Genomic DNA, 22,864 nt, shown 5'->3' on the forward strand with positions numbered 1-22,864 from the left:
AAATAGGAGTCATTTCACATCCGATCTCTTCTACAACAACCCCAGATGACTTTGTACTGCATTAGAACATAATCTGAACTCCTTACCATGGTCTTACCATGGTCTTAATCTAGGACCTGCCTGTCTGCTTTTTTTTTTAAAGATTTATTTATTTTAAGATTTTATTTATTTGATAGAGAGTGAGCACGAGTGGGGGGAAGGGCAGAGGGAGAAGCAGGCTCCCCACTGAGCAGGGAGACTGATGTGGGACTTTATCCCAGGACCCTGAGCTGAAGGCAGGTGCATAACAACTGAGCCACCCAGGCGCCCCAGGAAGAGGGAATCTTGACTGTGTGGTAAAGGGGTGTCAAATTCATAGATTCATTCTGGGACCCTGGGGGGGGTCCATTTTTCTGACTTTATGCGTCTCCATCTGTAAATATGGAAACTGATGTTCAGGAAGTGGATGGCTATTGTTATTTTAAAAGTTAGCTTTTTCTGTAATAATTTACTTTAAGTCTTAGTGGCTTAAAACAATAACTGAATTTCTTCGCTAATGGTTCTATGGGCTGCGTTCTGCTGAGAGGTTCTTCTGGTCCTGGCTGTGCTCAGTCACATGTCTGATGATCAGCTGGCTGTTGGCTGGGGCACCGTGGTTCTCCTGCGTGTGGCTTGCCATCGTCTACAAAGCTAGCTCAGGTGCATTCGTCTGCTGGTTGCGCGGTTTCAAGAGCATGAGGAGGGCAGCGGCCGGGCCACAGCTGGCACAAGACCATGTCTGCCCCTTTCCGTTGGTCAAGTTAAGTCACACGCTAGGGCAGGGTGGAAGAATAGACCCTCTCATGATAGAGTTTTGCCAATGGACTCGTCCCTTGATGGGAGGAACCAAGGATTGTGGTCATTTTTGCAATCTAGCACAATTTATTAATAATAAAGTGATTTCAGGAGTAGACTTCTGTGATTCATCACTTACCTGCAACACCCAGTGCTCATCACAACTGGTGCCTTCCTTAAGGCCCATCCCCCACCTAGCCCATCCCCCACCCGCCTCCTTCCCTCAACCCTGTTTGTTCTCTGTCCTGAAGAGGTCTCTCATGGTTTGTTTTTCCTCTCTCCTTTCTCCGCCACTTCCCATATATTCATCTGTTCGCTCAGCATTATACATGCTACCTCCAACTATGTCAATCTTGCAAATGGCAAGATTTTATTCTTTTTGATGACTGAGTCATATTCCATTGTATGTATAGATATAGACCACCTCTTTATCCACTTGTCAGTGGTGGACGTTTGGGCTCTCCCCCCAGTTTGGCTAATGTTGATAATGCTGCTATAAACACTGGGATGCAGGCACCCCTTTGAATCTGTATTTTTGTACCCTTTGGGTAAATATCTAGGAGGCAATTGCTGGATTGTAGAGTAATTCTATTTTGAACTTTCTGAGGAGCCTCCATACTGTTCTCCAGAGTGGCAGCACAAGCTTGCATTCCCACCAACAGTGTAGGAGGGTTCCCTTTCCCCGCATCCTCACCAACACCTGTTGTTTCTTGTGTTGTTAATTTTAGCCTCTCTGACAGGTGTGAGGTGGGATCTCATGGTTTTGATGGGCATTTCCCTGACGATGAGTGACATTGAGCATCTTCTGTGTCTGTTGGCCATCTGGATGTTTTCTTTGTTCATGTCTTCTGCCTCTTTCTTAACTGCATTATTTGGTTTTTGGGTATTGAGTTTGATAAGTTCTTTATAGAATTTGGATACTAGCTTTTTATTAGATATGTCATTTGCAAATATCTTCTCCCGTTCTGTCGGGAAACCAATATTGCACTGTATGTTAACTAAAATTTAAATAAAAAATGAAGTCAGACTCATAGAGGCAGAGAGTAGAATAGTGGTTGCTGAGGGCTGGGGAATGGGAGAAATGGGGAGTAACTACTAATTGGTAATTCAGTGATAAAGAAGAACTTCTAGAATGAGGTCATCGTGAGGGTTATACAGCACTGTGAATGTGCTTAGTGTAACTGAATTATAAATATTTTAAATGGCTAAAATGGCAAATTCTACATCATGTGTTTTTTTTTTAACCACAGTAAAAACGTGAAAGGGAAAAAATAATACAGTGACTTCCATTATTAGCAAGACTTATTCCTGCATATAAATATATACATAGGAAGCAAGATAAATACTGAAGTGCTGTCTTTTCCCCCAATTCTTCTTTTGCCAGCATTTTGTTCGATGGATGCATGGCAGTTGCATAGAATGCCCTCCTCAGAAGGGGGAGGAAGAAGAACTTGTTATAATCAGCTTCTACAGCGATATTTCGGTGAACCCTCAGATCATTGAACAAGCTGTTATGATCCCCCAGAATGTCCACAGGATTCTGATGAGTCTTATGAAGTACCTCCAGAAATGGAAGAGGTACCGACCTCTGTGGAAATTGGACAAAGCCATTGTGATGGAGAAGTTCGCTGCCAAGAGACCTCCTTGCGTGGCGTATGATGAAAAGCTGCAGTTCTATTCCAAGATAGCCCAAGACGTCCTGCGTCACCCTTTAATCAAGGATGAGCACTGCATCAGGCTCCAGCTAGGGCCTCTGGCAAACACCGTGCAGGAAAATGCCAAGTCCTGGGTGATCTCGCTTGGGAAGCTTCTCAATGAGTCCGCAAAGGAGGAGCTTTATAATCTCCATGAAGAGATGGAGGTAGCGGGTCCCTGGTTTTAATGAAACTGCTTCTCACGAAAGTTGGGTCTTACCTTGGAACTGTTTTTTTTCTAGGTTCATTAAGTGTCCTTCGTCCTTTCTTTTCTAGATCCTGGCCAAGAACCTGAAGAAGAGCCCCAATACCCTTGAAGATCTCAAGTTTGTCCTTGCAACCATTGCAGAAATTAGAAGTAAATCTCTGATCATGGAACTGAGATACAGGGATGTCCAGGAGCGATACCGCACCATGGCGATGTATAATGTCTTTGTGAGTGAATGATTTTCTTATCGTTGAATTCTAAGACCCTTTTCAGAAATGTTTCTCAAATATGAATTTTTTTTAAAAAAGATTTTATTTATTTATTTGACAGACAGAAATCACAAGTAGGCAGAGAGGCAGACAGAGAGAGAGCGGGAGGCAGGCTCCCTGCCAAGCAGAGAGCCTGATGCAGGGCTTGATCCCAGGACCCTGAGATCATGACCTGAGCCTAAGGCAGAGGCTTTAACCCACTGAGCCACCCAAGTGCCCCTCAAATGTGACTTTAAGTAGTAACATTTAAATGCAAAGCAACCCCACAGTTATTTAGAATAATGGAAACAGATTATTTCTTGATCTTGCATGGCTCAAGTAGTATTTTGTCATAGATTGATCTGTAACAGCACACCATATTGATTCTTCCCCTTGTTTTGTTTTGTTTTCTTTTTTTTTCTTATTTTTGGTGTTAATTTCCTTTAATAAGTAAAAGGCTTTTGCAAAAATGATAAGTGAGAGAGGGAGAGTAAGAGAGGAAGGAGGATGATGTGATAAAAGAAATGGGTAGAGGATAATAATTCAGTTTTCTTTATCAGGGGTCATTCAGGGTGGTTTCAAGGATCTTTAGAAGTCTGTGGAGGAGTTTGAGGGGGACTGACCTCCCTGTGAAACTGCATGCAAAATTTTGCATGCTGTATGTCACATACACTCGAAAAGAATCAGCTAGAAAAACAGACTAGAAAGAAGATGCAGAGGGGTGCCTGGGTGGCTCAGTGGGTTAAAGCCTCTGCCTTCGGCTCAGGTCATAATCTCAGGGTCCTGGGTTCGATCCCCGCATCGGGTTCTCTGCTCAGCAGGGAGCCTGCTTCCTCCTCTCTCTCTGCCTGCCTCTGCCTACTTGTGATTTTTTTCTGTCAAATAAATAAATAAAATCTTTTTTAAAAAAAGAAGCAGATAACCATTATAAGTCTACATTTGCCTAAGATTTGTATTTCAGTGTTTATGTTGCTTGACTGCTTTGAACACATTCACTGAGCAATAGCCTAAAAAGCTAGGGATCCTCTCATCAGAAAAATGTACAGTATTGCAAAATTTGTATTTTTATAATTAAAAGAAAAGTTCTCAATGTTGTCTTTGCTTCCATCTACTAAGTAAAACATTTTAAAATTCTGTGTCTTAGAGCTCCATTAGGGTCTGCTTGTATTGTCTGTGTGTCTCTTGGTTTCCTTAAAGTCATTTTGCTCCTTATCTGCCTGTTATTTCTGATTGAGTTCTGGACATTGTACGTAACAAATCTGTAGAGAGAATTGGAGGCTCCAGATATTATATTTCATCAGAGAAGATGTGTTTTTGCTTCTGACAGACAGCACAGCTGGATGCACCAGCAAGCTAAGATAACCTTGTTTTAATTGGAGATTGTGTTGATTCGAAGCTGGATTTTAGTTTATGAAGGGCTTAACTCTCTAGGTTATCTCTCTTTCTGTGTGTATTATTTACTTATTTTTAAATGTGATTTCATTCTGATTTTGTTTGCATTATAAATATATAATTATTTTTCTAATTGAAGCAGTTTTCTCATGAGCTCAAATAAGTCAGCCTGCTATTATCAGAAGCAGAAATGCTTGGGGGGAGTAGCTTTGACCAGAATTTCAGTTCCAAATTGCAGACCATTTATTGTTTGTTCTGTTTTTTTTTTTTAATTAAAAAAATTTTATTAGCCTTCTGATGCAGAGAAAGAACTGGTTAACAACATTGAGAACATGTGGTTGCATCTGTTTAATGACTCTGTGAATGTGGAGCATGCTCTTGGGGGCATCAAGAGAACTTTCACAGAGGTACCTTTTAAATTTTCTACTTTCTGAGTAAAGATATTGACAAATATCCCTTTTTGATAAATTAATGCAATCCTGCCCTTCTCAGATTAGTCGAGGTGAAATATCAAATTACAGACAGCAGATAGAGGATTTTGCAAAGCGTTTTTACCGTGAAGGCCCTGGTTCTGTTGGCGACGATCTTGACAAAGGTAAGAATGTTCCCGTTGGACTGACTGAGGTACTTGAGTGTGGTTTGCTTAAGAATTTCATGGGATGATGGAATGGAGCCCTGGCATCTGACCTTGACTATACACTGGGTTCACCTGAGGATCCCAAAAGCACAAGGATGCCTGGGGCCCAGATCCGAAGAGTCTATCCCGTTGTTTTGGAGGGTGGTCCAGATGCCAAGATTTTTAAAGCTCCCATGGGGATTCTCATGTGCAGCCCAGGTTGATGAGGGATAAATGCAAAGGAGACAGAGTTTTCTAACTGGAGCATTTCACATACGTACTCGGCCCTCTGGTTTCCTTTGGAATGACAGAGAGCTACAGTTGTGGTAACTCCCAACGTGTCTTTCCAGATGGCTTCTGTGGATGGAGTGATAGTTTATGTCCCCTATGATTTCTTACTCAATTTTGTGTACCTTGTATTTCTAGGCACTCACTGATCTATGTGTTTACTTATTCACCAGGAGTAGAACTTTTAGCCTCTTTTGAAAGAGAGCTCACAAAACATGAAAAGAACCGCCAGGAGCTGGCTAATGCTGAGAAACTTTTCGATCTTCCAATTACAATGTACCCAGAGCTGCTCAAAGTGCAGAAGGAAATGAATGGGCTGAAGGCCATCTACGAGCTCTATGAAGGGCTAAAGGTAAGCGTCTGGCTGCACACCCCTCCCTGAAGGCAGTGTGGGTAATAACTGGGCCCAGTGGATTGTGAGGCCACCATGATAAGGAGACTGGGGCCAATTTCGTAGAAGCTCTCATTTTGGCTCTTGGGAAGCAGTGATGGGGAGCGATTGCTGATGGATCCAGGGTTTTCCTTTGGGGAGAAAGTCGTGGAACTGGATGGTGGTGATGATTGCCCAACATGGTGACTATACTTGATATCGCTGAATTGGATGTGTGAAAGTGCTTAAAATGGTAAGCGTCATGTGTATTTTACCACAATAATAAAAAAGAACACTTCCTTTGGTGGCTAGGGCTTGGGTAAGGAGTGGGGTGAACCATTTAGTTGGAAGTGGAAATTAAAAGTAATTGATGTTGGGGCACCTCGGTGGCTCAGTTGGTTAAGTGTCTGCCTTGGCTAAGGTTGTGATCCTGGCGTCTTGGGATGGAGCCCCGAGTCAGGCACCCAGCTCAGTGGGGAGGCTGCTTCTCCCTCTCCCTCTGCCCCCCTCTCATGCGTGCGCTCTCTTTCTCAAATCAAAATCTTTTAAAACAAAATAGCAACTACCATGACATTTGGATGCTCTCTTGGGGTATGCTCCCCATGCAAATTCATGCCATTCATTCATTCGTTCCTCTACCGCTTCACTCGGCTCGGTAGAGCCCAGCACTGTGGTGGTTGGAGAAGAGGGCCTGGAAGGGAGCTGCATCTGCCCATGCCATTTCTGCCCTCTTGAGTCCCCAGGAGAGAAAGTTTAAGTTTGGTTCTCCCAAGAAACAGAATCAATAGACACCAAATTGATGGGTCAATCGATCTATCATCTATCTATCTATATATCCATCTACCTATCTATCTAATGTAAACTCTTTGTCCAATGTGGGGCTCAAAGTCATAACCCCAAGATCAGGAGTCGTGTGCTCTACCCACTGACTGCCAGGCACCCCACCAAATAGATTTGTTATAAGACAACAATCATACAGTTATGGAGAGTAGAAGTCCCCATATGTGGAGTTGGCAAGTTGGAGACCCAGGAGAGCTGACAGTGTAGCTCTGGCTCAGGTCTGAGCTCAAAGGCAGGGGAAGGCTGGTGTCCCAGCTTGAAGACAGACAGAGAGAGAGAGAGACCTTTCTTACTCAGTCTTTTTCTCTCTGGTCCTTGAGTGGATTGGATGAGGCCCACCCTCCAAGGGGAGGGAAATCTGCTTTACTCAGGCTGCTGATTGCAATGTTACTATCACCCAGAAACACCTTGGGAAATGTTGTCTGGAATGATGTTTAACCAAATATCCGTGCACCTGTGGCTTGGTCAAGTTCACCCATAAAGTTAACCATTGTGCTGTCCCGAGAACAAATCAACATAGTGCTCTGATGTGTAATAGGGTTACAGTTGACAGAGCATGGTGGGGCCCAGGGGAGCAAGGTGGTGGCTCAGGGTGGTGGCATTTGAGTAAGCCCTGAGCCAGGAGCAGGTTTTCCCGGGGCAGTCATTGGATTTAGGACCTGTCCTACTTCAGGGTGACCACCTCTTAATGAGTTCCATCTGCAAAGGCCTGATCTCCACATAAGGTCATGTTCTGAGGTTCCAGGGGGACATGAGTTCTGGGAGGGGGGACACTATTCAGCCTGGTACAACCAGGAGTGGGGTACTCCAACATCAGATACCACAAGATGCCCCTAAAAGGAAAGGAGAACAAGGAGAGGCCTCAGAGGAGGAGGACAAACAGGTGAGTAGAATGTCTTGGAAGCCAAGTAAAAACAGCCTTTCCAGGGGGCAGGGCTGTCCGACTGCCCCACATGCTGCGTCAGATCCGGTAAGGGGGGGGATGTGTGGAATGAGCACCGAATTTCACATCACGGAGGCCACCGTGACCTTGGGAAGAAACATTTCGATGGAATAGTAGCCGTCGAAGCCTGATTAGAGTGAGTCCAAAGTATTTGCTCCAAAGCACAGAGAGCATAGGTCCTTGCACAGACTTTTACATCCGTGTTCACAGAGCTTTCCTTGTGGTAGCCCAAGACTAGAAACAACCCAGCGCCCCACCAAGTGGGTGGGTAAACTGTGCCGGTCCATCACACGGAATGCGAGAAAGTTGTAGAAAGGATTGAACTGTTGATGTCCTAGGGCAACGATGTGGATGGCCTCAAAATCGTCTTGCTGAGACACCGAAGAGCACATCCTGTATGATTCCGTCTGTATACAGTTCTAGAACATGCTGATGAATTTATCATGGCAGAAAGCAGGGCAATGTGTGTGGGTGGGAGAGGGTTTACAGAGAGATAGGAGACTTTTGAGAGCTGCAAATGAGTTCATGATCTCAACTGTGGTGATGACCTCATGGGTGGGCACACATGCCCAAATGTGGCAAGTTGTGCATCTAAATATGTTGAGTTGTGTATGCCAGTTAATCCCCAATAAAGATGAAAAAAGAGAGAGAATGGAGAGAGAGGAATCAGAAGCGCCAAATCTAGACAACTTTCCCAATGTGTTTTGTTGCAAAGGGAAGCAGAGAAATGAGTGGCGGTTGGGTAGAAGGGATGTGGGGTCAGGGTAATTTTTTTTATGATGGGAGAAATAAAAATGGGAATTGCCTAGTGATAGGAATGATCCAGGAAGGAGGAAACACGGTGATAGAAGACAGAAGGGAGATTTGCTAGAGTGATGTCTGGTGTCCTTGAGTCCGAGGGAAAGGGGGTGGTCAGCATGTGGCTTTGGGTAGGAGTCAGTAGGGTCATATGGGGAAGGCAGAGCACATGCCCAGATGTGCTTCCAGTGGTAGATGTTGAACGGTCTATTCTGATTGCTTCAGAGACATGTGTAGCAAGATGATAAGCAGAGAGGACAATGGGCAGAAGGGGTGTGGCCGGTTGAGGATAATGAAGCAGGGGTGAGGTGGTGGTGTGGGAAAGAATGGGGCAGCACCTGGGCCCCAAGGGAAGGCAGATTTAGGGCCTTGGATTTAGACCGATGCCAGTGAACGAGGTTGAGTGTCCTCAGCCATCATGGTTGGCTGTCCGGGTGTAGGTGTTGAGCACTGAACAAATGTCAAGGAGGGGATTTATCCACAGTTGAAGTTTTTCCAAATGTGTCAGTGAGAGAGGGGAGGAGAACGGAGGGTGGAGGGAAGAAAGGCTCAATAATGATGGGCAGGCTGTATGTTTAGGTTTAGGAACTCCAAAAAGTACTTTTAGTTTCTTTCTGATTCATCTCTCATTAAATTTTTACAAAGAAAAGTTAATGACTTGTGAATGTCATTATAATGACATTAACTTGTCTCAAAATAATCCAAAACTGTGTTTGGGCTTTTAATATCTTTTCAGAAGATGAAGGAAAAAATGAAAAATTATAAATATATCTTAATGTCATTTACATCTAAGTCAAAAAATTACCATTTGTGTATTTCATCAATTAACACAATTTTCTGTTAAATAAATTTTGTGACTCAAAAAAACCCCATTGAGCCTTGAGGTCACAGGTTGCAAATGCAGACTATCCAAGATGGTAAGTTTTATGTAAGGTAGTACTTTATATGCTAAATATCAGGAAATCCAGCACAAAATGCTGATTATCTGCACGCTAATCCGGCAGGATTATCCAAATTTTAAGTATTTTTTTAATCTTAGCTTCTTTTACTGGGAAAGAGAAGCACATTATGACCACACCTGGATGAAATACTGACTTTAGGAACTAAGATGTTCTGTGACTTAAGAGATGCCTGTTACTGATTCTCCCTTTTCTCCCCTGTGAAGGAAGATGTATTTTTGGATTCCACACATCCTCAAGAGACCGCATTATTTTGGCTGGGCCTTGAAAAAGTTGGAATAATTTTGTTTGTATTTTGGAGCCAGTAATCCATACTTCCTTTTGTGAACCTGAGGTTCTGGTGGCTAGATGGGCGCTCTGGTTTGCAAAGAAGGGGGCGTGACCAGGGATGGAGTATGGGCTCCCACCGGTCAAAGGGGCCTTGTTGATGGGACTGTTTCTCACCCGTTTCCAGGCTGCGAAAGCAGAATGGTCCCAGACCCTCTGGGCCAACCTGAATATTCAGTTCCTCCAGGAAGGAATCGACGGTTTTCTCAAGTCCCTCAGAAAGCTGCCCCGGCAGGTCCGAAACTTATCGGTGGCCTACCATTTAGAGGCAAAGATGAAGGCGTTCAAAGACTCGATTCCTTTACTTCTTGACTTGAAGCACGAGGCCCTGAGAGACAGGTTCGTTTTGTCCTGTTAGCCCTTAAGACAGGGGGAGGTGCTTCAGTCTAAAATAGGTCCTTGCTTCGATCTGATGACAAAGCCCAAGGTTGCAACAGTCCCACCGATCTCGAAAGATGTAGGTCACATTTCTACAGACTTGTTTCCTTGAGAACTTTCTAGACAATTGCCAACCACAAGGATTCTCTTAATTTTTTTTTTTTAAAGATTTTTATTTATTTATTTGACAGAGAGAGATACAAGTAGGCAGAGAGGCAGGCAGAGAGAGTGAGAGGGAAGCAGGCTCCCTGCCGAGCAGAGAGCCCGATGCGGGACTCGATCCCAGGACCCTGAGATCATGACCTGAGCCGAAGGCAGCGGCTTAAACCACTGAGCCACCCAGGCGCCCTCTTATTTTTTTTTAAAAGCACAAACCCACCAGATGTAAATGGGCATTTGTGGTTGCTTCATTTGAACGGTTTAAAAAAACAAAAAACAAACCAGTAGGGGATCTAGATCAGTGCTATCCAGTATTTGCAGAAATCTGTGACCCAGGTACTGATTTAAAATGTTTCCATTAGCTGCTTTAAAAGAAAGAGGTAAAAATAATTTTAGTAATGTATTTTAACTAACCCTATCTATACAAAACATCATTTCAACATGCAATTGCTACGAAACATTTCTCACGCGATAGTTTATGCTCTTCTTAAAAAAAAAAGGTATGTTGCCATTGGCCCGCATTTTTTGCATATAGCATCTTTAATTTGGACTTGCCCTCAGTGACAGATGACTTGTGACAGGTGTCACTGGTATTTTAATGCAGCAGTGGTCCTGCGGGTGGGATGGAGGAGAGCCACTCCTCATTTGTCTGGGATCATCGGGACGTGTCCGCACAGGGACAGGAATGAGCAGGATTCACTCTCTCCCTGCCACACTCCTCTCTTCATCCTCTCTCCCAGCTGGCGGACAGAGAGTCATGGAATGCCGGCAGAGGACGACATCATTCTGCTCAGCAAGAAAGCATTTTCTAGCTACAGTTCTGTTTTTCAAGCCCATAAGCCAATGTTTCCCAAACTTAGCTTACTTCTCACCATTTTTGTCCTGTCCTTGCCAAAATCATTTATACTGTCATTAACTTGATTTTTTTTCTAACAGCTTTTTTTTTTTTTAAAAAAAACTTGAATGTGTTCTAAGAAGGAACTCACACCACGGGCATAAATGGGAAATGGAAAGATTTTGCCTTAAATAGAAAGCAATTATAAAAATAAAAACATTAGAGGGGCGCCTGGGTGGCTCAGTGGGTTAGGCCTCTGCCTTCTGCTCGTGTCATGGTCTCAGGGTCCTGGGATCGAGCCCCACATCGGGCTCTCTGCTCAGCGGGGAGCCTGCTTCCTCCCCTCTCTCTGCCTGCCTCTCTGCCTACTTGTGATCTCTGTCTGTCAAATAGATAAATGAAATCTTTACTCTCTCTCCTTGACGTAATCGAAGGAGTGGAGGGAAACTGGAAAGGGACTCCCCTTCTCTCTGGTGACCTGGTGTTATCCATGCTGTGACACCTGTGTCCCCCTCACCCCCCACTTGGGCTGTGACACCCCTACTTCCTATCAGCTCCTGGCCAAGGCCTGGGAACAGGGGAGGAGGAATATTAGAGTCTCCTTTCTGGCCATTTCTGGTTTGTGGGGTTTTGTTTTGTTTTTTTTTTTTTGGTGAATTTTTTTAAAAAAGGTCTTATTCATTTTAGACAGAGTATGGAAGTGGGCAGAGGGAAAGAGACAATCTCAGGTGGACTCCGTGTGAGCTCAGAGCCTGACAAAGGGCTCAGTCCCACGACCCCGAGATCATGACTGGAGCCGAAATCAAGAATCAGACGCTCAACCACTGAGCCACCCAGGAACCCCCTTTTGGGGAAGATTTTTACAAAAAATTCAGTGATCTGGTGCTTACAGCTTATATGCCGGTTACCTGGCATTCTAGAAGCTGGTCTAGCACCACACTTAGCTGCTTTATTGCCTGTATTCCATATAAATGGAACTATTGAAAAAGGCCAACCCACAGGTCAAATGTGAACCTTGAAAGGAGGCCAGATTGGGCTCAGGGCAGAGTGGCTGTGCGCACAGAGGCCTTCCCTCGCCCTCCCGTCCACGGTGGACACCGTCGTACTGTCTCTGTACTCTGTGGTTTGCTTTTGGCACTCGGAACCGTTGGTGATTATTCAATGTGTGAATCTGTTGTGTCATGTCCCGGTCGAGCCCCCAAGTCGGTGGTAGAGTCCCCGTGGGCAGGAGCCTGGCCTTTGCTCCGCTGGGCCACAGGCTACATGATGGAAGTAGGTTCCCAAAAGTTAAAAGTTGCCTGTTTCCTTCGATGGTCATGAAGCCGTCTAAGAGGGTACCTTGCTGGAGGTGGTTTCCTGGGTTTGATTCTGGAAGCCAGTGGGATTTTTGGAAAACTCTGGAAACATGATTCCAATGGTGCCCTCATTCATAGTGGGATTTGTCCTGGCGTGTAAGCGGGAATAATGAAATTTGTCATTTCGTCCAGGAAGCATAAAGGTTTTTAACGTGGCTGTACTTTCAGGCATTGGAAAGAGCTTATGGAAAAAACGGGCGTATTTTTTGAAATGACAGAGACGTTCACCTTGGAAAACATGTTTGCTATGGAACTTCACAAACACACGGATGTGCTCAATGAGATCGTAATGGCCGCTGTCAAGGAGATTGCCATTGAGAAAGTAAGACTGCTTTTAGTTACAAAACAATTGAGAAAAATAATTATTTTTATTTTATTTACTTTCAGTGTAATTAACATGGGGTGTTCTGTTACTTCCAGAGAATTATTATTATTTTTAAAAGATTTCACATATTTATTTGAGAGAGTGAGCATGAGCAGTGGGAAGGGGCAGAGGGAGAGGGAGAGGCAGGCTCCCTGCGGAGCCCAACATGGGGCTCGATCCCAGGACCCTGGGATCATGACTTGAGTCAAAGGCAGATGCTTAACCCACTGAGCCACCCAGGCTTCCCCTGGATACTTACTTTTTTTTTTTTTAAAGATTTTATTTATTTATTTGACAGAGAGAGATCACAAGTAGGCAGAGAGGCAGGCAGAGTGAGAGAGAGGGAAGCAGGCTCCCTGCTGAACAGAGAGCCCGATGTGGGGCTCGATCCCAGGACCCTGAGATCATGACCTGAGCCGAAGGCAGTGGCTTAATCCACTGAGCCACCCAGGCGCCCCTTTTTTTAATGCAAAGGGAAAACATCTGTTATAGTACTCGTTGTATTTGAGTAATAAGGAATTGTTAGCTTTACAAATATGATCTCTGCCTTGGTTAAATTTTTCATTGTTCTAAATTATAGTTTTACTTCCAATGCATTTGTTAAATGTACTTATTAAATGTATTCATGGATGCTCATGGGAGAAAGCTGAGAAGATAAATCACTTAAAATTCTACCACCTGAAGATAATTATTAGTAACATTTCAGTGTATGTCCTTTAATACTTAAAAGTGTGTAACACAGGCATGCACATGTACACATACTATACATACAGTCGTACACATGTTTAAACACACATCCGTGTACACACCCCTACACATACATGCACACACACGTGCATAAATGCAAACATCACACACACGTGTGCAAACACACACATGCATTGCACGCACATAGCACACACATAAATATCGATACAGTTGGTTTTTGAAAATACAGTCGTTAACGGGCATATTCCTTTGTAATCAGATTCTCTTGCTTCATGGCAAACACAGGGCAGGATCATGTAGGTATGCAGGGAGGAGGGCTGGGAAATCTAGACCTTGGTTCTGGGGCTGAGTGACTTGGCCTAGCTGAGTCATGTCTCCAGGTACCCAGTTGGCATCTCTAGACTGTGGATAGTTGTCCTTACTTTGCTAGGGCGCTTTGCAGACGGGAAGGCAATCCAGTATACACCGTGCTCACCGGGCACCTAGCTGGTGCTCGGTCAGTTGGTGTTGGGGTCGCCATGATGGAATGTCTGTTTCCCTGGAAAACTGCCCTGGGCTCTGGGTTGAGCAAAGCAAGCTCAGGAAGCTGCTACTAGGTGGGAGTTCTGTTTTTCTCCCCATGTCTGTGCCCAAACCTCTCTTTTTTTGTCTTCCCAACCAGGCGGTGAAGGAAATCCTGGACACGTGGGAAAGTATGAAGTTTACTGTGGTCAAGTATTTCAAAGGCACCCAGGAGCGAGGCTATATCTTGGGGTCTGTCGACGAGATCATCCAGAGCCTTGATGACAACACCTTCAACTTGCAAAGTATCTCGGGAAGCAGATTCGTGGGGCCTTTTCTGCAGACGGTTCACAAATGGGAGAAAACACTTTCTCTCATTGGGGAAGTCATTGAGGTAAGGAAGGCAGGAGAGCACTTTCGCACGAGAATATTTTGTGCTCGGACCCCGAGGACCCTCCCACATGCTTTTTCTGGCTTGATTTATTTTGGGTGTGTGTGTGTGTGTGTGTGTGCATGATTGGAAGAGTCAACCTGAGGTTTTATTTCAATGTTTTTTCAATGTGTTTGTAACTTCCGTGAGTCTTCATTGGGTCTCTTTCCTCTGTCCCTGTTCTTGTTGGATACTGTCCTGCTCTTGTTGTCAGGGTATGGTCACCTCCTTTACAAAATGGAAGAATTTAAACATGTTTAAAGCCCTTTTCAGATTTCTCCATATTTATTCTCAAGTTTTCCTCTGTGTGTGTGTGTGTGTGTGTGTGTGTGTGTGTGTGTGTGTGTGTGTGACTCTCTCTCCCCATAGTGGGTTTCTCTCTCTGGGATCTGTTTTTGCCTATGCTGGCCTCACTTTTCAAGGGTTTCTGCATTTTCTTCAAATCAGCCTGTCATAGTGGACAGCGCTGAACAAGGTGGCTTGGTGCTTTCTTCTTGTTGTGGGAAATGCTAGTGCAGATCTCTCTGGGTGACCCAGGCCCAGCTCACCATTTTCGTGTGGCTGTCTGTCTTTTTCCCTCCCCAGATCAGGGGCAAGGGCCTTGTTAGGCCACAGACTTGAGTTTGGGCTGGGATGATACCAGCCCTGGTTCACCAGCTAGGGAGGCAGCTCAGGCCCTCACCCCTCTCAAGCATGGTCTGCCTTCGCTTGCTTGTTTGGGTCCATTACTTTTCGTTAGGTAGGATATAGCACTGTTTTCTTTTTCTTCATTATTAAAAAAACATTTTTTTAAATGGATGTGAAATTTACATAATGTAAAATTAACTGTCTTATTCCTTTTTAACAAGATTTATTTATTTTAGAGAGGAGGGAAGGAACGGAGGGAATGGGAGAGAATCTTCAAGCAGATTCCTGTCTATGCACAGAGTCTGATGCGGGGCTCGACCTCACCATCCAGAGCTGTAAACCAAGAGTCACACACTCAACTGGCTGAGCCACCCAGGCATCCCTGTCCGGGCTTTTTTTTAAAAAAACAAAAACAAAAAACGATGTGTCCTTTGTTCCTCTGGGTAACAGGACTCCCACCCCTGCTTACAACCAGAAGTTTCTTTCTTGTTCTGGGCTGGTGCAGAGAGTTTTCTTTTGCTTTTGTGTGGGGCTTTGTATCTTAACATACTTAGCTATGATTTCTCCAGCATTCTTGTGTACTTGGAAAAAAGTGTGTGCACCCGCTCTGTGGTCTTGCCTGGGGAGACTTTCGACCTGAGCCGCTGCACATCTGTCCTGTCTTAGGGTGGGAGTTTGCCCTCCACACCTGTGATGATTTTACATTGTGCACTTCCAGATTTGGATGTTGGTTCAGAGAAAATGGATGTATCTTGAAAGCATCTTTATCGGTGGAGATATCCGCTCACAGCTTCCCGATGAGGCGAAGAAGTTTGACAACATCGACAGAATCTTTAAAAGGGCAAGTGACCGGCTTCTGTTTTAGTTGTGAGAGGACAGTGATTTGGGATAGGTTTACTTATGTTTCTGCTTGTAGTATTTTTTTTTTTAAGATTTTACTTTTTGACAGAGATCACAAGTAGGCAGAGAGGCAGGCAGCGAGAGGGGGGAAGCAGACTTCCTGCTGAGCAGAGAGCTGGATACGGGGCTCCATCCCAGGACCCTGAGATCATGACCTGAGCCGAAGGCAGAGGCTCTAACCCACTGAGCCACGCAGGCACCCCTACATGTAGTATTTTGTCTACTAAGTAGCTTCTGAATTTTTTTAAGTTTATTTATTCCTTTTTAAGTAATCTCCACACATGGGGCTCGAACTCAGGGCCCTGAGATCAAGAGCTACATGCTTCACTGTCTGAGCCAGTCCAGGCACCCCTAATTATGAATTTTTAAATTATTACATAGGACCTTCATCTGTTAAGATTTCTGTTTGGTTTCGGGCCACTGGCACATGGCACTGAAACTTTTTTATATTGGCTTTTCATTATAAAAGTAATACTTGCTGGGGCGCCTGGATGGCTCAGTGGGTTAAAGCCTCTGCCTTCAGCTCAGGTCATGATCTTAGGGTCCTGGGATCGAGCCCCGCATTGGGCTCTCTGCTCAGCAGGGAGCCTGCTTCCCTCTCTCTCTCTGCCTGCCTCTCTGTCTACTTGTGATCTCTCTCTCTCTGTCAAATAAAATCGTAAAAAAAAAAAAAAAGTAATCCGTGCTTTAAAAGCTTTGAAAATGTAGAAAGGTAAAAAAAAAAGTATCTTCCAGAGTTCCGTGACCTTGATGTGACCACTTTAGTGTGACGTATATTTCTTTAGTCTTTTTTTTTTCTGTGCCCATGGGTTTAAAAAACACAATCACAGTGACGTTTTATATAATTTCCTCTTCTAATTTTCTTTTAATATTATGAGAAAGGTATTTTGTATTATGACACCTGAGAAAAGATTCTGGTGGCTTTATAAAACGTCACAGTGACTGGCTGGACATTACTTTAGTTGATTGCTGTAATGAAACCTCTCGTTCTAAGAGGAATTGTTTGCTTTCATCAATCATGTGCAGGCACGTGCCTCCTGCCTGTTCCACATTTACAATGAATATTTCATGAGACACTGGTGGAAAGTAAATTGCCCGTGAAGGAGTATTGCCCATTTTAAAGTCCTTCCCGGAAAGGGTTGCGCCAGTCATTGCTGCCCCTGGCCATTAGTGGTGCGAGGGTCCTAATCCGGAGCCACCTGCCCTGAAAGCTGGGGTGCCTCAGTGGTGTGGTGCTCTCTCTCGTTAGGAGGGGCTGGTTTGCATATGGGTCTCCGTTATCTACTAGAGCTGATAATATTTCCTTATCATTTGTGTAAGCTTTTTTAAAACTTAAAATCATACAATGGATATGCATTATAGAAGAATTAAGAAACTATTTTTTTAAAAGATTTTATTTATTTCACAGACAGAGATCACAAGCAGGCAGAGAGGCAGGCAGAGGGAGAGGGGGAAGCAGGCTCCCCACTGAGCAGAGGGCCCGATGTGGGGCTCGATCCCAGGACACTGGGATCATGACCTGAGCCGAAGGCAGAGGCTTTAACCCACTGAGCCACCCAGGTGCCCTGAATTAAGAAACTATTAAAAAGAGGGGTGCCTGGGTGGCTCAGTGGGTTAAAGCCTCTGCCTTCGGCTCAGGTCATGATCCCAGGGTGCTGGGATTGAGCCCCACATCAGGCCCTCTGCTCTGCGGGGGGCCTGCTTCCTCCTCTCTCTCTGCCTGCCTCTCTGCCTGCTTGTGATCTCTGTCTGTTAAATAAAATCTTTAAAAAAAAAAGAAACTATTAAAAAGAGCAAAAAACCACTATAATCCCACACCCCAGATAACCATTTTGATAGGTCAATAGCCATCTTTCCAGAATTTGTATAAACATATAAATAAGAGTTATAAGTAAATACTCCACAAGGTAATATCATTCTTACCCATGTGATGATTTTTTAAAAAATTAATGACTTTGGCATGTATCTCTATACATAAACATGGAAAGGATCACTTTCAGCCACCGACGGACCCAGGTTCCTGTTGTTGGAAGTTGGGGACATCTCCCTCATCATCCCCTCCGTGTGCCACTGTAGTAAAGAGTGCTGGAGGGACGGTCCTGGGACACACTTGTGGCCCAGAGTGGAGCTTCCAGCTTCATTCACCTGGGGAAGGTGACTGAGGGCCTTCCATGTGCGGACACTGTTGTCTGCCTCCGGGGCACCTCAGTGAGCCAGAGAGGTAAAAAATCACCACTCCAAGGGCTGACCTTCTTCTTCTTCTTCTTCTTTTTTTTTTTTTTAAGATTTTATTTATTTATTTTACAGAGATCACAAGTAGGCAGAGAGGCAGGCAGAGAGAGAGAGGGAAGCAGGCTCCCCGCTGAGCAGATAGTCTGATGCGGGACTTGATCCCAGGACCCTGAGATCATGACCTTGAGCCCAAGGCAGAGGCTTAACCCACTGGTCTACCCAGGTGCCCCAAGGGATGACCTTTTAATGCGAGGGTGAACACATTAACATCAGAAATAAGTAAATTATCTCCAGCACGCTGGGAGGTGCTAGGGACCCTAAGGCCGTGTTGAGCCCCTCTCAAAGGCTATGGTTTGGGCTTGTGTTGGTTATGAGTGTCCCCTCTTGCCCTCATTCAGATCATGGCCGAGACCTTGAAGGACCCGGTGATCAAGAGATGCTGTGAGGCCCCCAACCGCCTGGCCGACTTGCAGCACATCAGTGAGGGGCTTGAGAAATGCCAGAAGAGCCTGAACGACTACTTAGACTCCAAGAGAAACGCTTTCCCCAGGTTCTTCTTCATTTCCGACGATGAGCTGCTCAGCATCCTGGGGAACAGTGACCCGCTCTGCGTCCAGGAGCACATGATTAAGGTGGGCCCCCGCAATCCCACGCCCACCCCGGGAGCGGCTGCCCATGCTGTTCCATCCCAGGTCTCTGCACGGGAGGCTTATTCCCCGAGGCCTGGTGCTGGGAAATGCTGCTGGGCTTTGATCGGAAACGTCAATCTGATAAAATCCACAGAGTCTGAAACTATACAAAGATTCCATAGTTATTTGCTGCTCTTTTTCTAAAGTCCAAAAACAAAGACTAAGAAGCAGAGGGTGATACTGGATGGGGCTTCAGCATGTGGACTCTGGAGCCAGGTTGATTGGGTTCAAATCCTGGCTCCGCACAGATCTGCTGTGTGACTTTTGACTAGTTACCTAACTTCTCTGGCACTTGGTCTTTCCTTCTTTCTTTCGTTCCTTGCTTCCTTCCTCTCTTTCACTCTCTTTGCTTCAGTTTTATTTATTTATTTGAAAGAGAGCCAGCCAGAGGGAGAGGGAGAAGCAGACTCCCCACTGAGCAGAATCCGGCATGGGGCTCGATCCAAGGACTCCGACATCATGCCCTGCACCGAAGGCAGCCATTTAAACGACTGAGTCACCCAGGCACCCCTGGGCATTGGTTTCTTATCTGTAAGAGGTGATAACCCCAGGACGTACCTGCTTCAGTGGAGTTGTTATTAAGAGTAAATGAGTTTGTGGGGCTCCTGGGTGGCTCAGTGGGTTAAGCATCTGCCTTCAGCTCAGAGCATGATCTCAGGGTCCTGGGATTGAGCCCCATGCCAGGCTCTCTGCTCAGCGGTGGGGAGCCTGTTTCTCCTTCTACCTGCCACTCTCTCTGTCTCTCCCTCCCTCTCTCCCTTTCTCTTTGTGAAACAAAGCTATAGGGTCGCCAGAGTCTTTGCCCCCGTCCCTATCACAGCTCCCCCTCCCCTTTCGGGAGGCAGCTACTATCAGGATTTGGTTGGAATTCCTTCCAGTTTGCATCCTTGGACACAAACATGTGCCTATCTGTGAACAATACTGAGCAGCAGGAGACAACAGACAAAACCGTCTCTGGTGGTAGCCAGCCAGAGCATGGCCAGAAGGAATCTTCGAGGAGCAGGTCAAAGCTCTATGTTTAGTATCCGCCTGGGGCAGGGGCTCCCAGCCTTGACAGTGTCGGGAGTTGGGCTGGATGCTGCTGTGTGTGTGCATGTTTGTGCTGGGGGCCAGGGACACTCTGTGGCATCCCTGGCCTCTACCCACTAGAAGCCAGGAGCATCGCTCTCTGGTTAAGACCAGAACTCTCTCCTGAGATTGCCTCATGTCCCCCCTGGGGGCCAAATAATTTGTGGTTTTAAATCGGTGTCATAGAAGAAGCATGCCTTTCTTCCAAACAAGCAAAGCGTTTGGGATTGAGCACAGAGCTCCATACTTTCCCTTTAGTTAATGCTGACGTCCTTCTTAAGCTAAAATTCACGTCTCTGGGTTGTAGGTATTCCTTTCTCAAAGGGGAGTTTTATATTTTGTTTCTGCTTTCATAAACAGATATTTGACTATTTTAGGAAAACGTGTGTTAGAAGTACTTCATTTACCCATAGCCCCCTTCTGCAAACCTCTGGTTTTACCCTTTAAAGCCTGTTGTCCTTGCTTCTCTCTGCTCTGTAGAGTGCCTTGTCTTATATCCTGGGTCCTGAAAGACTCATTTTTCTGAACGGCATTCTGACCAGTATCAGTGACGATTGGCAATAGACAGCCGTGTTTTATGTGCCGGCGCCCTCTCTCGCACATTGTTTGATTTGACCCTTCCAACCTCATCTTGGAAGTGCCATAATTATGTCTATTTTGGGCCGAGAGAGAAGCCGCAGTGTGCCCCAGGTCACCCAGAAGAGCCATGGGGGGATCCCAGCGGTGTTGAATCACCAGGCTGCCCTGCATCTCCTCCGCTCAGACCCCTCTCCCCACCCACGAACGCCCTAGAACCCCAGGTGTGGGCAGGGAGTGTGTTTTCTTTTCCTTTTTTGCTTTTTAACCCCAGACAGAACTTTGCACAGTGTGGGGTAGACGCGGGCGCCCGGCATGGGCCCCTGTTCCGTGCTTGCATCCTGGTGGCTCCCCCATGGGACCAAGGTCCGTGTCATCAGGCGGATGTCCTGCTGTGTTGCAGATGTACGACAACATCGCTCTGCTGAGGTTTCAAGACGGCGAGAATGGAGAGAAGCTGGTGTCCGCCATGATCTCAGCCGAAGGAGAGGTCATGGAGTTCCGCAAGGTCATCCGGGCCGAGGGGCGCGTGGAGGACTGGATGACGGCCGTGTTGAATGAAATGCGGAGGACCAACCGGCTGATCACCAAAGAGGCTATCTTTAGATACTGTGAAGACAGAAGCAGGTAGGGCCGCGACTGGGAATGCAGGTCGCTTTCTCATACGAATAGTCCTAATGGATGAATGAATACTTGGGGCTTGGAGTAGACCAGGCGATGTTCTGAATGAAGTTTTCTTTCCCTACAGTAGTTAAGTTGGTCCATTCATTGTCTGTCTTTCAAGGACCATCTAATTCAGATGTCTCCCATCCAAGTACTAACCAGGCCCGACCCTCCTTAGCTTCCAAGATCAGGCGTGTTCACAGTGGTATGGCCGTAGACAAATTCAGGACTTCTCAAAAGGTGGTGGTGGTATCTGGACCAGCAGCATCAGGGCCCCCCCCAGGGAGCTTGTTAGAAATGCAGATGCCTGGTGGGACACCTGGGTGGCTCAGTGGGTTAAAGCCTCTGCCTTCAGCTCAGGTCATGATCCTGGGATTGAGCCCCACATTGGGCTCTCTGCTCAGCAGGGAGCCCACTTCCTCCTCTCTCTCTGCCTATTTGTGATCTTTGTCAAATAAATAAATAAAATCTTTAAAAAATGGAATCAATAAGATTGATAAACCCCTGGCCAGACTCATCAAAAAGAAAAGAGAAAGGACCCAAATAAATAAAATCATGAATGAAAGAGGAGAGATCACAACTAACACCCAAGAAATACAGACAATTATAAGAACATACTATGAGCAACTCTACGCCAACAAATTTGACAATCTGGAAGAAATGGATGCATTCCTAGAGACATATAAACTACCACAACTGAACCAGGAAGAAATAGAAAACCTGAACAGGCCCATAACCAGTAAGGAGATTGAAACAGTCATCAAAAATCTCCAAACAAACAAAAGCCCAGGGCCAGACGGCTTCCCAGGGGAATTCTACCAAACATTTAAAGAAGAACTAATTCCTATTCTCCTGAAACTGTTCCAAAAAATAGAAATGGAAGGAAAACTTCCAAACTCATTTTATGAGGCCAGCATCACCTTGATCCCAAAACCAGACAAGGATCCCACCAAAAAAGAGAACTACAGACCAATATCCTTGATGAACACAGATGCAAAAATTCTCGCCAAAATACTAGCCAATAGGATTCAACAGTACATTAAAAGGATTATTCACCACGATCAAGTGGGATTTATTCCAGGGCTGCAAGGTTGGTTCAACATCCGCAAATCAATCAATGTGATAGAACACATTAATAAAAGAAAGAACAAGAACCATATGATACTCTCAATAGATGCTGAAAAAGCATTTGACAAAGTACAGCATCCCTTCCTGATCAAAACTCTTCAAAGTGTGGGGATAGAGGGCACATACCTCAATATTATCAAAGCCATCTATGAAAAACCCACCGCAAATATCATTCTCAATGGAGAAAAACTGAAAGCTTTTCCATTAAGATCAGGAACACGGCAGGGATGTCCATTATCACCACTGCTATTCAACATAGTACTAGAAGTCCTAGCCTCAGCAATCAGACAACAAAAAGAAGTTAAAGGCATCCAAATTGGTAAAGAAGAAGTCAAACTATCACTCTTCGCAGATGATATGATACTATATGTGGAAAACCCAAAAGACTCCACTCCAAAACTGCTAGAACTTGTACAGGAATTCAGTAAAGTGTCAGGATATAAAATCAATGCACAGAAATCAGTTGCATTTCTGTACACCAACAACAAGACTGAAGAAAGAGAAATTAAGGAGTCAATCCCATTTACAATTGTACCCAAAACTATAAGATACCTAGGAATAAACCTAACCAAAGAGACTAAGAATCTATACACAGAAAATTATAAAGTACTTATGAAAGAAATTGAGGAAGACACAAAGAAATGGAAAAATGTTCCATGCTCCTGGATTGGAAGAATAAATATTGTGAAAATGTCTATGCTACCTAAAGCAATCTACACATTTAATGCAATCCCTATCAAAATAATATGGAACCA

At 45.0% G+C, this 22,864-nt stretch overlaps 1 protein-coding gene across 1 annotated transcript in view; it reads left to right on the forward strand.

Annotated features, from left to right (window-relative positions):
• DNAH10 (dynein axonemal heavy chain 10) overlaps window positions 1-22,864 on the forward strand; it is a 146,059-nt gene that overhangs the window by 45,626 nt on the left and 77,569 nt on the right. The window contains 11 exon segments of the mRNA XM_046025237.1: window positions 2,198-2,674; window positions 2,784-2,942; window positions 4,646-4,762; window positions 4,848-4,950; window positions 5,433-5,611; window positions 9,624-9,835; window positions 12,392-12,545; window positions 13,957-14,190; window positions 15,572-15,694; window positions 18,384-18,617; window positions 20,722-20,945. Coding sequence (XP_045881193.1) covers window positions 2,198-2,674; window positions 2,784-2,942; window positions 4,646-4,762; window positions 4,848-4,950; window positions 5,433-5,611; window positions 9,624-9,835; window positions 12,392-12,545; window positions 13,957-14,190; window positions 15,572-15,694; window positions 18,384-18,617; window positions 20,722-20,945 — 2,216 coding nt within the window.

Source organism: Meles meles, chromosome 12, assembly GCF_922984935.1.
Source record: "Meles meles chromosome 12, mMelMel3.1 paternal haplotype, whole genome shotgun sequence".
NCBI classification, from domain to species: Eukaryota; Metazoa; Chordata; class Mammalia; order Carnivora; family Mustelidae; genus Meles; species Meles meles.